Source organism: Struthio camelus, chromosome 1, assembly GCF_040807025.1.
Source record: "Struthio camelus isolate bStrCam1 chromosome 1, bStrCam1.hap1, whole genome shotgun sequence".
Taxonomy (NCBI): Eukaryota; Metazoa; Chordata; class Aves; order Struthioniformes; family Struthionidae; genus Struthio; species Struthio camelus.
The window spans coordinates 58722399-58738194 of NC_090942.1; the positions used below are offsets into that span (position 1 = coordinate 58722399).

Below are 15796 nucleotides of genomic sequence, written 5' to 3' on the forward strand. Positions count from 1 at the left end.
CTGAAAGGGTACAGAGACCTGGGAGAAGAAGAAATCCACTTACCCACTGAGGAGAAATTTCTGCTGGTTTCTATGGGCCCAGTGAACACTGGGAAGAGGCGAGAGAGGAGCTGGTGGAGAGCAGAGCTGTTTCCTCCTCGCAGGTAGAGGCTGTTTAGCATTGATCAACCTTGAGAGGAGGAGGGGTCCTTTTCTCAACCGCTTGGCGTTTAAGGAAAACTACCGGATGGGGCTTGTGATGGACAAGATCAGCAAAACAGATGGACCACTGGAGGTGAGGAATGGATTTTGGGGGAATACCTTGATGTCTGCTGAACTCACACTGTTCTCTCCTTCTCTTGGCTGCTCTTGTGCTAAGACTACACGTTTCCCATACAGCAAGTGAGGAAGGTGGGGGAAAGAAACGTGTCTCTGACAGCCTGACTGCTCTTGCTTCCTGTGCCCAAAGATGTCTTGTGACCCTTTCCTGCTAAGCACAAGGCCTGGAGAGGACCCTGAGGGTGGTAACTTCTCAGAGGAGAGCAGTGGCGGGGGTGACGGCAACGGTGTCTTGGGAGGCGACAGCCCAGTCACGGGGCCCCTGAGTGCAATGCTGTTGGTCATGTGCCTCATTGGGATGGCAGGGAATGTCTATACACTGGTGGTGGCCTCCGGCAGGGTTGTGGGCCGCTCGGCAGGCTCCTTAGGGGTCTATGTGATCAACCTCGCATTGGCTGATTTCCTGTACCTCTCCACCATCCCCTTTGTGGTCTGCACGTACTTTGCCCACGACTGGTTCTTTGGGGATGTGGGCTGCAGGCTTTTGCTCAGCCTGGACCTCCTCACCATGCATGCCAGCATCTTCCTCCTGACTGCCATGAGCCTGGAGAGATACTGGGCGGTGAGCAGGCCGCTGCGGGCCAGGCGGACTGGAAACGCTTACCGCAAGCTGGCCAGTGCTGTGCTGTGGCTCCTCTCGCTCCTGCTAACGGCTCCTATGATGGCGATGATCCAGCTTCGGGACCGAGGCAGTCACCACAAGCGGATCTGCTTCCCCACCTGGACACCATCTGCCTTCCGGCTTTACCTCACAGTGCTGTTTGTCACCAGTGTCCTGGCACCCGGCCTGGTGCTGGGTGTTGTCTATGCCCGCCTGGCCCGGGTCTACCGGGTGTCCACCTCGGGCTTGGGGCCACCGGCCACCGGCCGAGCTTCCTCCCAGAAGCTCTTCTCCCGGATCTTCAGCATTATCACGGCCTACTGGGCCTGCTTCGTGCCCTTCTGGGCCTGGCAGCTGACCAGGCTGTACCAGGGCGAGGGCCTGGGCCTTGGCCCCACCACCCAGGCCTACCTCAACTTCGGGGTCACCTGCCTGGCCTACAGCAACAGCTGCGTCAACCCCTTCCTCTACACCCTACTCACCAGGAGCTACCGCCGGCCCTCCGGCCGCAGCGGGAGGGGGCCGCCAGAGCCCTGGGCCCCCTCTCGGGGGGCAATGCAGGCCACGACAGGAGGCAACGGCACCTCCCTCGTTTTCAAGAAGTTGTCTGGGTCCACAGGGGAAAGTGGGGAGGGCCTAGAGCAGCGATAAACGCCTGGACGGGGGCTTCTCCCAGCTCTTCACTGGGGTTGAGTCTGCCAGGAAGGGAAAATAAAGTGAGTCGTCCGCTGTGCCGATGTGCAGTGTCCTCTGTTGTTGCAGCGTAGTCTCCTTTGCGCCCTTCCCTCCACAAGGCCACTGTAACCCCCTCCCCCCCCGGCTTATCCATCTATCAGTGCTTGCGTCCTCTTGGGTGAAGCATCCCTCAGAAGGGTGGAAGAAGCTCTTGAAAAGACTTGCCTTGGGGATCCTGAGTGTGGTATGCGTGAGGAGTCCTTGGCTCCTCCAGTCCTTGCACAGCAGCCACCACCTTTTGCAAAAGCAGGGAGTAGGTGGAAGGGAGCAGTCAGCCTCGATACATCTATAGTATGCTGCCAAAGAGCCCTCGCCACCCCTCACCTCCTTGCTGGCAACAGGCTGAGACATAACAAAGTTAGGACAACAGTGAATCACAGGATTTCATGGGACTAGTGAGTCATTTCTAGAACCAGCCACGCTAGCAGGAGACCTGAAGTAATGTTCATCCCCTGACTTGTGGTAAAACTCAGATTCAGCTTTTTTTTTTTTTTTAAAGTTTTTAAAGAATCTTCCCCCCCGCCCCCGGCCCCGGCCAAAAAAAGAAGACTCCTGAGTGCCATTGAAAGACATTATGAATTGTATGAGACACCCCTGAAATATAGCTCAGGGAAGTCAGCATGTGTCCTGGGCAGCTTTGAGGTCACCTCAGCAGAGGAAGCTGCAAGGAAATAGTTCCGCTACCTACCCTTCATCACCGTTAACGAAGGGGCCCCTCACCAACACAATGTCCCTGCTCCAGTTGAGGAGATCCCCAGCCCTCTGTCCTACAGAATTCACCCCAGTCTGTCAGGCTGTGCCAATGCCAGTACATAAACTGGGCCAATTTTCTCACCCTGAGGCCTGCTGGCCCAGCATGGCTTACTTCCATCCAGCTAAACTGTCTTCTCACCCCCAAAAAGGATAGCCTTGTCTATACCACCCCATAGGAGCAGTCCCCAGCCCATCCTGTCTCCCAGCTGTGTCTGGGCACTGGGTGTCAGTGCTAGATGTTACATTTACTAATATAGACATAGTCCTAAAGAGCAGAAAGTGAGCAAGACGACTCTTGACGGGTTGGTTCAGGTAGCAGAGCACAGAGGGCCGCGAGAGATCCAACCACAGAGCATGAATTGCTTGTAAACCCCAAGTGTTCCTGTCTGCCAGCCTGAAAGCCCATCTCAAGCCCTCATCTCCAAGTTGAGTTCCCCACGTACTAGCAGCCAAGCCTTGCTCTGTGCAGGTACCCCAAGACACATGGCCTGGAAGCTCCTCGGGAGTTGCGGTGCAAGAACAGGAGGTGCTGCTGCCTTAGGAACAAGCTCCTGCACTCCAGCTGCTCTGCAGCAGGCTAATGAGGGGAATCGGCCAGCTGGGTGCCCTTGTAGGCCATCAAAGTGTTTCAGTTTTGTATTGCTCGTTGTCCAGCCTGGAAGCAAGGCCCCAAAGATTTGGACCCTCCACCTCAAGCCTAGCTGGCAACTGCTTTGCACTGGAAAGAGCAGCTCCCACCTTTCTCAGGCCTGCTAGGCATCTCCTTCCCCAGCAGCAGCAACTGCTGCTGCTCACACTGCTGAAGTAGCATTAAACTGGGAGAGCCCCAAAGGCCACTGCTGTCAGATGCCTTGAATAACCCACAGCTCAGTGAGGAATGTGCTATAGCATCACAACATGCCTCACCTTCTGGCTCTTCAGCAGCTGAAGGAAGGGCCTAGCAGCCTTAGATTAGACTGAGAAGCACTCAGGCTCATTTGAGCTAATGAAGGGGTAACAAAAGCATAGTGCACACATCCTTGGTACCCCACATCCCAGCTACGCGTTGCTACCAATCCCAGCCCCTTGGAGCAGATAGGAGAAGGATAGCATTCCCAGCTCTAGAGACAATAAGCCAGGCAGATGGGGTAGATTGAAAGCAGATCCCTCCAGCTTGCTGCCAGACATGCCACATGGGCAATGACCCAGCTGCATTTGGGCTTTTGCAGTTTTTAGGAGGAAGGAGGTGGATGAGGAACCCACTGCAGACTCCTCCATACGCAGCAAGACTTCCCTTTCTACTGCTGCCCCAGCACAACAGCACTAAGAGATCCCAAGGAGATGCTAGAGGCCATCAGTGGGACAGGCTATTACAGAGAGGTGGAAGCCAAAGACAGCACAGCTGAGGATTTCCCAGCCCCCCCCCCCCCCCCACATGCCTGTCAAGGTTTGCCTAGCACAGCCACTCCAGGCTGTCTGAGACCTGCCAGGTGGAGATGCTCAGTTTAGGGAACGATAGATTTCATCAACTCCCTTTCCTCAGGCAGAAAGTTTGTCAGGCTAAGCCTCAGAAGAAGTGGTTTTACCTAAGGAACACTTCTACTCTGTCCAAGTTAGGGACTATTGATAATGTATTGCCTCTTCTCATTTCCACCCTTCCCCTTGCTCTCTGGAGCTAGTTTATTTGCCTTCCAAGGCAGGAGAGGCTCTGCCCTAGCCCTTTGCTGCTCCTTACACAAATTTGGGGGCCAAGTCTGGATTGAACCACCCAATCTCCCCTCTTACTGGCCCAGCCCCACCCACATATGGTATCCCAGCAAAGTTGGTATTCCCTTACTCTCAGAGTGACCAATGTGGACAAATCAGACAGAAATTAGGTTCTGAGATCAGGTAGGCCAAACATTTATTGATTGCCTTCTGTTTTTCCTTTTGAGAAGGGGTATAGGAGGAAACTATTCCCAGCTGAGGGACTGGAGTGTGAAGTCTCCTTGTGCATCAAAGTAGTCAAAGACCTGGAGACTAAGCCGGTTGGGGAATGTGAACTGGTGGCCTGGCAGATGGACTGTCACATCACTTGGGTTGATGGCAAAAGATATCTGAAAAACAAGTGGAAGAGTCAGAGAAAGCTTCTGCCAAGACATCCTGCAAACCTTTCCCCCTCAGTGTTGCTGTGCCACCCTCCACTTTGCAGAGTGAACACACTCACAGCATAACCAGCTCTGCAACAGCATTAGTGGTACTCTGGTCTCCCAAGAGATGCCAGTTCCTTGCCTCAGTTCAATAGCAACATTTGAGATAAACGGAGCTCATACACGTTCAGTTGCCACCGTCCACCACTACTCAGAGCCCAGGGTGATGGCACTGGCCAAGTAGAGGTCAGCTACATCCCATACAGACAGTCTGGAGCCAGCTCCTGCAATTGGGTGCCCTGTGCCAAATACCCTTCCTTCACCAGAGCAGGTACAGAAAGCACATCCTAGGCCTCACCTCTATAGGAGCACCCTTCTGGAAAGGGAAGACCGTCTCCCTGTGCTCTTTGCCCCACTCTTCCACATTCTTTGAGTTGCACACGATTGTGTTCACATCACCATGAGCGTCAAAGCGGGGGTTGAAGTGAAGCCCCAGGTGGGTCGAGTCCTTTCCCAGGTTCATCACAAAGCTACAAAGAGAGGCAACATTGACAGTATGGTAACATCTTGCCCATTACCATGAATGCTTCTGGGTCTATTCCCTCAGGCCCCACTGTCAGTTTCTGAGAAGAATACCTACAAGAAAGCTCTGCAGTTTTGCAAAAAGAGGGTGTAAGTCAGTAAGGGGCACCTTCCACCTCTGAAGAGACACTGCTTAGTTTCCACAAAACTTTTAAGAGGAAAAGGTTTGGTGCCTAGCTCTGAACAGGGAGCTATTCCGTACCTAAACTAGCTTTTGAGGAGCCAGTTTTTTGTCACCAATTTCTCTTCCATCCCCAGACAGTTAGCCAGTGCTGCTCCCTGCTTGACAGCTGCTGCCTTCCTCCACCCTGCAGGCAGCTGAAATAATTACCATCTCATTAGCTCTCATCTCCCAAAGTATCTGCAACTGCAGCGGGAGGAAACAGCTTCCCAGTCCAGCATCCACCTTGCCTCCAGGCCTCTTACCCAGATGAGAAGTGAGGAGGCATATTATTTGGTAAGAGAAAGCCCAGGAGGCTTCACTCTGATGCTATCAAACTTCAAAGGCATTGGGAAGAGCTGGGACATGTTTCCTGGAACGCTGCTGGTCCCAGAACAGCAGCTACGTGCTTCACTACCCACCAGGGGGACCCTACCAGCCGCAGACCCATACAAAAGCACAGCGCTGCTGCAAAGGTCTTCCTGAGGGGCCCAGCCACTGGTCCTTGCAGAGCTAGGAGCTATCTTCCACTTACTAAACCAACCTACCAGCTCACCACCTCTCCCCGCTTCCTTTACCACCAGCATCTGAGAGGCACTGCCACTAGGAGAAGGTGGACTTAAACATCCTAGGACCCCCTTTTGCCACTTGCAGCTTTTTCATTCGCACTGTTAGCTGGAGCTGTGACTCAGAGCATCCTTTCACGCTGACCCAGAGCACCCAGGGCCTCTCAGCTGCTTGACCCATAATCTCTTCCTGTCCAGTGCAGCCAGGCACTGCAACGGGGCCCCTGCTGCAGAGCTATCTCAGTGCAGATGAAAGGATGTGGCTGTGTGGACGGTCTCAAGCCAAATCTCAGTATAGACACAGCTTCCATTTCCTTTACCCTGCACTAGAGAGGATGTGGCTGCTGCCAGTGCCTGTGGCTGGAGGTTCACATCTGCTTTGGCTTAGCCCTTTGGCAGGAGAGTGAGTCTGCAATGTGCATTAGGCAATGACTCACTGGAAAGCACTGCTGGTGTTAACCCCTTCCAAAGCTGCACCTCTCCCACTCTTCCCACCCACGGAAGGGATTCCCTCTGTCCCCCGCCAGCAAAAGCCAGATCAGCATGATGCCTCAGCCGTGCCCTGGCAGATGGCATGACTTACCTTTTGGCACTTGGTGAAATTTTCCCCTTCACAGTGAGGCGCTGGCCAGGCTTGAGACCCAAGTTGGTGCACACTGGTCCCTGGGGAACAGAGAGGCAGAGCTTATCTCAGTACCTTCTGGCTCACTTGCTCTGACCCGGCATCTCTTCCCGCTGCCTTGCGGAGAAAGCATTGGTTTGGATTGCTGGAGAGACAGGTAGGCTCCCTTTCCTTAGGGCAGGGCAAAGGGGGCACTCCAGAGAAGTTACCCAATTGCATGGGGATATGCCTGGGTTCCCAGCCCCCCTCCAGCTGCTCTTATCAACACATTTGTATTTCACTGCAGTGAGGTGAGAGCACTCTCAAGCTCCTACCACACCTGCCCACCCTCACCCAGCACTTGCCAAACACACCCACATGCCCTGTGGGTCTCACATCTTCCCACATGAGCCTGGCTGTGGAGGGATGGAGCCTCCACTCCCTTCCCCTTGCTTTGATTTGAGCTCCAAGCCTTGCCCAACTCCTTAGGACTTGTTTTTTGCAAGGATATATTCTCCTGCTCCGTGCATACACCCTTACTCACCTTCTTTCTAGGAGGACTAAGATATCCTGGAAAGCCCATATATCTGGTCAGCTCTGACTCCAGGCTCACTTTCCATCACACCAGGGGCTAGGCCACAGAAGTATGAAGAACTTCTCCCACCTCTCCACACCCCGGTTCAGTGGAAGTATGCACTTGGGGCACTCCCTGTTTCCCCACCCCCCCATATCTAGGGTGAGATAAGTCAGTAGAACAAGTACAAACACTCTTCTGATACAAGTATTGCCCCAGCAATCCATGGCACTCACAGAACAATACTTTTAAGAGCATATTTTCTTACAGGAGAGAGCAATAGGGACTGGATGACTCATGAAAACTTCAGTCAGAAAGTGAGTGGCAAGGCTGCCCAGGAGAAGAAATGCTTGGAGGGCATTAAATATTACAGCAGCTGCTTCCCCAGAGCACAGCTGCTGTAAAATAGGCTACCCCAACTTAGAAACCAACACAGCAAGGACCACTCCCCCCCCCAATCTCCCCAAAGCCATCCTGCAGGGGGAAAAAAATATATTCCTGCCAGAACAAGAAATAGCATCACCCTCATAGTAGACACAGCAGAGATCCTTACTCCCCCAGCACCAGGCATCCAGCTCTGGCAGGCCTTCCAACACAGGGACTGATGAGTGGATGGAGGAAGACAGCACAAATACCCTCACACCAAGCCAATGCCTTCACCACACTCCTACTCTGTAAAGCCTCACCTCCAGAAAAGCTACCCCTGCAGATCCAGGGAAACAAGCCCTTCTTGCAGCCATGCACTGCCTTCCCCATCCTTCTCTCTACTCACACAAGACATGGTGCCACTCTTCAGGCTGATGATCCTCTCCACCAAGATGCAGAAGTCCCAGACAAGCAGCTGAGGAGCCCCACCCTTGCCTTTAAATAGATGCAAAGCTGAGTTGTCACAGCCCTTCTCCATTTTCCTGCCAATGAGACTGAGGAAAGGGTGAGGGCATGGGAGGGGATAACTTTTGGGGGCGGGGAGGCCTCTTAGGCAGATCTGCCTCCTCCCACTCTCAACCTCTAGGATGCTAAACCCAACCCTTGCAAGAAGGCTGCCAGCCACTCCAGGAGGAGATCCAGCTGTGCGTGGCCATGAAGCCAATGGAAAATAGTTTTACAATGAGTGTTTTACTATGCAAGGCTTTTATCCCACATGGAAAATGGTCAGATGGATTGAGACTTGGTGGGAAGGGCCTGGGAGGAGGGCCGGGCTCTTCAGCTCTGCCTAAACCAGGAGCGGAAGAACTATCACTAATTGCACACAATACCTCAGAAACTACATGGTCGAGGTGAAATCCCAGGAGCAGAATGGCACCATGGATTCTGGGATTCCCAGCCATGCTATTAAGTCTTGCTGTCCCCAGAGGCTGCACAGCTATTGACCCAGCCCTTACCACCAGCTCCTGCAGATACAGGAGCCAAAGCAGGAAAAATAGCTCCAAGCTTGCAGAACTCCTAGATGCCCTCCAAATCATGCAGTATAGCTTGATCATAGGACACAACAAACCTGGAGGCTGCTGTCTTGGAGAGATGGGGAAGAACTACCCAGGAAAGCTCAGTGCCCGGCTCTTGCATCTACCCCAGTGGGTTTGGAGGGCTGAGGAACATGGGGGGTGGGGGAGGGCAAAACACACTGTCACAATAAACCGATAGGGTCTGTATATCTGTTCTCCGCCTCCACGGTCCCTTTGTGGCAAGTATGATTCAGTCAGGGTGAAAGGATTTATTTGGAAAAAGTTACCCAATTACAACATGGCTCAACTGTAATTACTCCGAAGGAGGAGGGAAAAAATTCAGGCAGTAGGCCAAGCCTGTGGTTTAAAGCTTTCCTTGTCTTGCATATTTGTCTCTAAATCACAAGATGGTCTCTGATTTCCTGAAGAGGCCCAGAACTGAAATGCTCTGAAACACTTTCTTCTTCTCTTCTGAGGCCCATCCGTTTCCCATCTGCTGAGGACATGATAGTCCCCCTCTCTCTTACCTCCTTCAAGCATGACCCCAGAGACTGTCACTCCTGCATATTTCTAGCCAGCATGGTCAAGGGACTGTCTGTTGGAGCTGGGGAGGGCAGGGAAAGGCTTCTGCCTTTGGCCAGGTCATTAATCACCCCATGATACAAGGGGGCTGGAGTAAAGGCCGGAGTGGGCCTCCTTCTCCATCTCTGAGATTTGGCCCTCAAAGCCCATGGGTTTCTCTGCTGTGACATGCTCTCTCTATCCTTCCTCCCTTCTAGAAACCTCAGGGTTCAGCTCTTGAACACAATCCCTTTCTTCTGCAGAAGACCCAGCTTCCCTCTGCTTGGGGTGTGCGTGTATGTGTGTGTGTGTGCGATTAAATAAATTCATTTCAAATGCAAAATTCTGTGAGACTGGACATGTGGAGCCTCTGTGAAGGACCTCAGACATCCATCCAAGGAGATATGCTGCTCCTGGAGCCAAGGTGTAGCAGGTTGCAGGGGATGGACTAGAAGTGGCTGTTTCTTTGCAAGAACTGGCAGATGGAGAAGGGAAATGTCCAGATATTTGATAACTTAGAGCTGGAGATGTGGGAGGACATTTAAAGGACCAACGGTAGGTTCTGTGTTCCCTGCAGTATTTCTGCCAGCTGTGTACTGTAACCCATCTTAGCTGCCCCCAGCCTCCTTGGGTCACACCTGTCCAGGGACCTTCCTCCAAATTGCCTAGGAAGCTTAGAGACCAGCTCGTAGATAATGAGGGAGGGGATACCATCCCAGAGGAGATGCTACCAGGGCTATTCATATAAAAGAAATTTAGCCTTCAGACTTGAGTCTCCCTAAGGCAGCCTGTTCTTGCATGTTGGAAGTCTGGGGCTCTCCACTGGCTTTTAAGGAGCTCTAAAGTAAATGCCTGACATTAGCACAACAGGAGCATCCTCTGCTGCAGTTTGTCCCAGGCTCTGCCAGCTGGGCCAGGGGCCTGTGGCATGTTCCACAGTGTGAAGGCCATGGCTAGTTCCATCAGTACAATGCCACATCTCTCTTCCTACCCCTAGGTTAGAGCCACTATGATTAGGAGACAATATCTAAAGCTTCAGAACCAGTGTCCTTATTGGGTATCACTAAGTTCAGAGTCCTTGTCTGGAAAGGCCCCTGCACACTGTGATTGCACACCACAGAGACAGGGATGGTGTACTTGGCTGCACTGCCACTTGTTTCATGGCACTGAAGAAACAAAAGTGCTTGCCTAAAGGTGGCATAGGAAGGGCCACCGTGGGCTGAGAAAGGCAGAGCTAGTCTTGTTAGAGCTGGCAATCCTCCTCTTCCGTCACCTTGATCCTTATCAATGTGTGGCAAAGAGATGTCCACCACACCAAAGTTTATCAGTACATCTGATGGAGATGAAGACACATCACAGCAGATCTTGGTGGCACAGGCTTACCCATCTGCATGGGCACTCAGCAATGGGATAAGTCTCCTCTCCTCCAACCTTTTCAGCCAGGTAGTTTTTCCTCCCCAGGAGAACTTTCCTGTATCACACTGCAGATCCTTACAGGTGCTTCATATTTAGAGGACATGGTACTGATCTGCATCATATGTTCGGAGGATCTTCTTTATCCAAGAAGATATCCCAGGAGATCCAAAAATGCTTCTTTATCCAAGCCAAAGGTTATAAGTTGCCATGATGCTGTTTCCACAAACAGTGCCCTTAATCATGTCAAACTCTTGGCCAGAGGGAGCCACAGGTGAGGAGAAGTGAGTAAAATCAATGGGGATATTACTTCAGTATAATACCTGAGCCCTGGTTATGAGAGCGAGGCAGGTGGTGACTGCATCTGCTCTTGCTTTCTCAAAACTGTCACCATGTGCTCCAGGTAGGACAGGGCCAGGACAACGGGATATAGGAGAATCTGCTGCCATGGTGGAGGCAGATCAAGTTCCAGGGTACAGATAGCACATATGTGCAAGGCCAGAAATCACAGCAAAGGGACACCCCACAAAAGCATGTCTTATGCTAGGGGTTAGGCATCCGCCTCAGGTCCTGACCCTGGGCACCTCCTCTGTGTGCCTGCACTTCAGAGACAGCCTGGCTTCAAGAGCAACTCACAGCCCTCTTGCTAGCCTTTTAGCCTTTCCTTGCACAACATCCCGTCTTCTTTCTCCTCCTTGGAATACGTAAATTGCCCTTGTACAGCGAGCAATCCCAGACAGTCCTCAAAGAATTGCTGCTGATGCTGGTTGTAACCTGTCATTCATGTAGAAGGGACTGGGCACCCTTATCTGTTGCTAGGACATAGTTGCCCATAGTTTTATTTGTAGTCCTTCCCCTAGAGCCTCAGCCTTGTTCCTGTACTCCCCTTGATTCTGAAATTGCCTGTGCTGATCTACCCATGCTAATACAACACAATTCCTTGAGTCCCTAGTTCTGGCTTTCCTCATGAACACCCCTGCCCCTCCTAACATCCAAGCGGCTCCTGTAATTCTGCTTAGGTTGAAATAGGAAACATGGTTGCTAAGGGTGAGTTTCATCATTGTGAGTAGCTCTGATTTAAGGCCTGCCTTCCGGTCTAGTTGATAGGCATCGGTATGCCTCAGCATATCTGGACTAAGATCGTGGGTGCTAAGGGGTGGAGTCCAGCTACTGCACATCGAGGTTGTTCAGTTGCTGTTTGGCTGTAACCAAGGTGGTTTGGCAGCAGTCAAAGAAATATCTCAGTCCAGCAAGTCTCTGAATCAGAAGAAGAAAATTTTGCCCCCAATTCTGCTTGTGAGGAATGCCATGATAGACTGAGCGTCTCGAGTCATGACCTTGGAGCCCTGGGAAAGGGGCCAAAAAGGCCTGACTGAAAAGCCTGTGGACTACGTGAGCAAAGTCCATCTGCTCCCAAGCTGGCAAAAGCCTCTTTAGGCTACAATTACTCCTTCAACAATTTGCAAACAACTTTCCACTGGGAGAGCGTCTTTATACCTGTTCAGCCACTTTGTGTTACGTGGGCTGTGGCTTTTTAAATTCAGGATTAGGTGCCCTAAATTCTATCTCATGGACACACAGCCTCACAACAGGAATGAGCCACAGCAGGATTTCCCAAGCTTTGCCTGCTGAGACATTTCCAACCACATCCAATTTCCTGAATTAAGAATTGTATGTAAGGCTACAGCTCCTGCTGACTGCAGAATCTCTGCTTTCATTAAATCAGTACGGAAATACGTTCCCCAGCGATGAAGATAGTTCTGCAAATATTATCAAAGGGTACCTAGGCATGGTGATTTATCTAGGAAAGCCTGAAATTACAGCTTGGGGAAGTGGGAACAACTCCTGTTGATGCAAATAGCATAGGGATTTAAGTGCTAGAGACAACTCAACGTGTGTGTGTTCACTGCCTCACCCCAAATCACCCCAAAGAAGGTGCTCCCCACCTTCTCCCCTGCACCCCAGAGCTGCTCACTCCAGGTTCCCATCTTGCCTCCCCCCATCCATCACCTCCCCAGCTGGGGTGTCCTCCCCATGCCCCTAAACAAGGACCCAGTGCAGGGCCCTCCCCTGCCCATGTCCCATTGCACATCCCTGTCCCAAAGTCTGGACAGGCAGGAGGAATGTGCGTGCTGTGTCGCTGCTGTGGGCAGTGCTTCTCTGCTATGGGGAGTGCTGAGTCTTGCTTGGCTGCTGCTGATCAGCCTGCAGAGGCGGTTGCTCAAGCCTTGCCAATGTCCCTCCAGTGTGTGAGAGCCACGGGGAACCGGATAAGCCACCAGCTTATCTGGGTTAGCTCCCAGGCTTGGGTGATAAGTGTGAGAACTCCTCACCTGACGGTGCTAAAAATACTGACAGTAGAGCAAAAAAGCCAAGCCTTCGATGAACTTGGACATGAGTGATCCTGAGGCTGGATTGACTCTGAGGCTGGAGTGATGGAGTTAGCAGATCTTTAAATCCAGCAACGCGATGACTAGTTGGTAAGGCTTCAGGCCATTTGCATTTTGGTTTAAGAGCGCTTGACATAGGCATCACAGCAAAGGCAAACCAGTGCAAGGAGGGGAGGCCTGATGCTTTAGAAAAGCAGTTCTTGGTTTTGACATAGAGAAGTTGCTCCTAATGCTGCAGCCCAGACTCAGAGGTTGCTGCACACAGAGGAATTCCAGGAGTTGCAAATGGAAATCAGCAAAAACATTGCAGCAGTTCAAACAATTGCTGCTGATCCAGAGGGGGTCTACAGATTGGGGAAAGCTGGAAGGTGAATGGAATAAGACTTAAGTTCTGCTGTGGACAAAGTTGAGTTAGGGACCTTTACAACTCTGTAATGCAGTTTGAAACAGCTGTTATTTCTCTATTTTGAAAGAAAACAGGGGAAATCAAATTCTGAACAGTGTAGTGAATTTCCATTTTTTTATTTAAATAAATCAATTTGAAGAAATAGAAAGAAAGGAAAAGGTAGAAGTGAAAATAAGCTGAGGTGCAGCATGTGCTTGCTGTTCAGGCTTTGCAGACACTATAGGCAAGTCATTTAAGAAATGACATGTTTCCAAAGCAGAGGTACAAGCTCAGCAAATGCTGACTATAGAGGGGAAAACATTGCTACCGCTTGTCTGGATATTGGCTAATGACTTTCAGAGGGCATGCATCGTAAGCTCAATGCAACCGCTGCAGGAAAGAAATGGAACATTTTATTAAAATATTACACTGTGGGCTGCTGGTTCATGTTGGGAGTGCAAGGGGAGGGCAATGCAACTCCACATGCACTACAGGGGTGGTCAGACGTATTGGTACTCATGTGCTGGAGCATGGGAACTGCAGGCTGTCACCTGACTGTGGATACTGGCTCTGTACTGCTGTAATACCCAAATCTGCTTCCTTGCGCTGCCTGCCATTTACTGAGCCTATTTCAAGCCTAGAAACTACCTGCTGCGGTACATTGCCTGTCTCAGGCTGTTTGTCTGTAAACGTGACTTTTGAGACATGCTGGGAAGAGGTTTGTTTTCTGCATATAATATGCAAATTGTAAGTGGATGCTGTGTTTGAACATGTTACAACAACCCAGACTCTGGTTTCAGCTTTTCCAAGAGGCTGTGCTGAGGAGATGTATGTTTGTGGAATTTAGGCACATTCTCTTGTAACACCCTTGAGACCGAAACTCAGCCACTTGCTCATTTTTCAGTGAATGATCATCCCAGGCTGGGATGATAATCCTGAAGAAATGGATTCCTCTGAATAGGTTTTGCTGGCAAGGATGACAAAGAAGCCTGAAAATACTCTCCTTTTTGTGTATGTAAAGTGGTACCTGTGCTGTGAGATGTGATGTTCATCTCCATGCATTGTAGAAACAGCATCAGCGCTTCAGCAGGGAGCCTAGAGCATGTCAGGCCTTGGTTTTGCTTTTCTTACTGAGACATACTCTGTATGGACCTTTGAATCGGCTTTGGTGCAAGTGCTTGTCTGCAGCCAGCCTGCAAGCCAACGTTAGGTCCATGTTTTTGTGCTTGGAGAGCCTCCAAAGCGCGTCAGACTATGCGGCATCAACACAGCTGGACTGAAACCAAGCCAGGAGAAAGGCCAACCTGGCCTTTCTGAATGGCAAAGGGGTCCCTGCAGACAGCAGAAGCTAGAGGAAAGAGGCCCACGTGGGACCTCTCACTGGCGGCTTGCAACAAGCTGTTCCTGTCTCCTGCAAGCCTGATGCTGCTTTTGCTGCGGCTGTGCTATGGACTAACTGCCTGTCCTCCCCATTTCTGCTTGGCTACCCTGGTGGAGGGGCAGCTCCTCACTGCCAAGGTCCCACTTTGCAAAACTGACAGGGATTGCCTTGCACAAACAGGGTCCTGCCCTCCCGTGGGATCCTGCGTGTGGCACAGCTCATCCTTCCCTAGCGCAGCCCAGCAGAGGTGTCACCTGCACACAGGAGCAGCGCACCAAGGCTGACAGCCCAGGATTGCCCTCCACTTCCTGACTGGGAATCCCCTGCAAACTCCCTCATGGGTTTCAGTTGCATGTGCCATCATTCAGTTCCTGTCCCAGACAGTCAGGTGGTACTGTGCCCTGTCAGACAGCTGCTGCCTTCCACCCTACAGGCAGCTGAAACAATTACCAGCCAGGAATAACTGCCTGTTATCCCCCAGAACCAGCTGCTGAAGCAGGAGGGTGTTTCTGCAGAGCTTGTCCCCCTCCCTTCCCTGAGGCTCAGCACTTGGAGAAGGAGATGTATTATTTAGGGAGAGAAAGCACAGGGAGCTCTGCTCTGATGCTATCGCAGTTTGAAGGCAGTGGGAAGCGCCAGGACACGTCACACTCTGCAATGCTGCTGGTTTCCACTGCCTCACAAGGAGGCCCAGGGACTCCTGGGGGCCAGTGGGCACATGCACACCACTGCAGTGGCAAGGCCATGTTGCTCTTTGCGGGTTATTGCAAGCAGGCCTTTCTGAGGAAGCCTGCTGCAGAGCCGTCTCTGCCCCACAGCCAGCACGCATACTCATCATGTCCCACACAAAGGCGCTCTCTTCCTCACCTCCAGCTTCTCCAGCTCTGTCTGCTCCCTGGGCTGAGAGCAGACTCCAATACCCCTGCCTTCACTGGAGCTGGGCTTTGCCTGTCCACATGGCGCTTGGGAAGAGCTGACCTTGGGCGCCCACATGGCGCTTGGGAAGAGCTGACCTTGGGTGCTCAGCCCAGTCCAGGTCTCACGTGTCCGGACCTCATGGCAAAAGATAGGAGCCACGCATGGGATCTCCTTAGTTCTCTTCTCCAGGAAGAGCCAGGTCTGTAGCTGGGACAGTTCCATAGTAGCACCTGGCAGGGTGATAATATGGACAGTTTCATCAGGACCATAAGCTCACACACTCCCACCACTGGCAGCACAGATATACC

General features: G+C 51.7%; 2 protein-coding genes across 3 annotated transcripts; one reads left to right on the top strand and one right to left on the bottom strand.

The window, feature by feature from the left end:
- The first annotated feature begins 138 nt into the window (after positions 1-138).
- Positions 139-1650, top strand: LOC104137941 (urotensin-2 receptor-like). Its single transcript, XM_068942592.1, has 2 exons — positions 139-274; positions 379-1650. The coding sequence occupies exon 2, from the start codon at positions 449-451 to the stop codon at positions 1568-1570; it is 1122 nt and encodes a 373-aa protein (XP_068798693.1). The 5' UTR covers positions 139-274; positions 379-448; the 3' UTR covers positions 1571-1650.
- A 2622-nt stretch (positions 1651-4272) lies between these two features.
- Positions 4273-7918, bottom strand: LGALS1 (galectin 1). 2 transcript variants are annotated; one of them, XM_009665202.2, is made up of 4 exons: positions 7771-7918; positions 6407-6486; positions 4874-5045; positions 4273-4482 (listed from the first exon to the last, which is right to left on the bottom strand). In XM_009665202.2, exons 1-4 carry the CDS (start codon positions 7900-7902, stop codon positions 4339-4341), a joined length of 528 nt encoding a protein of 175 aa, XP_009663497.2. In that variant the 5' UTR covers positions 7903-7918; the 3' UTR covers positions 4273-4338. The 2 variants fall into 2 exon arrangements, with proteins under 2 accessions (XP_009663497.2, XP_009663496.1); XM_009665201.2 differs by having other exon boundaries at positions 7685-7838.
- Positions 7919-15796: the final 7878 nt, after the last annotated feature.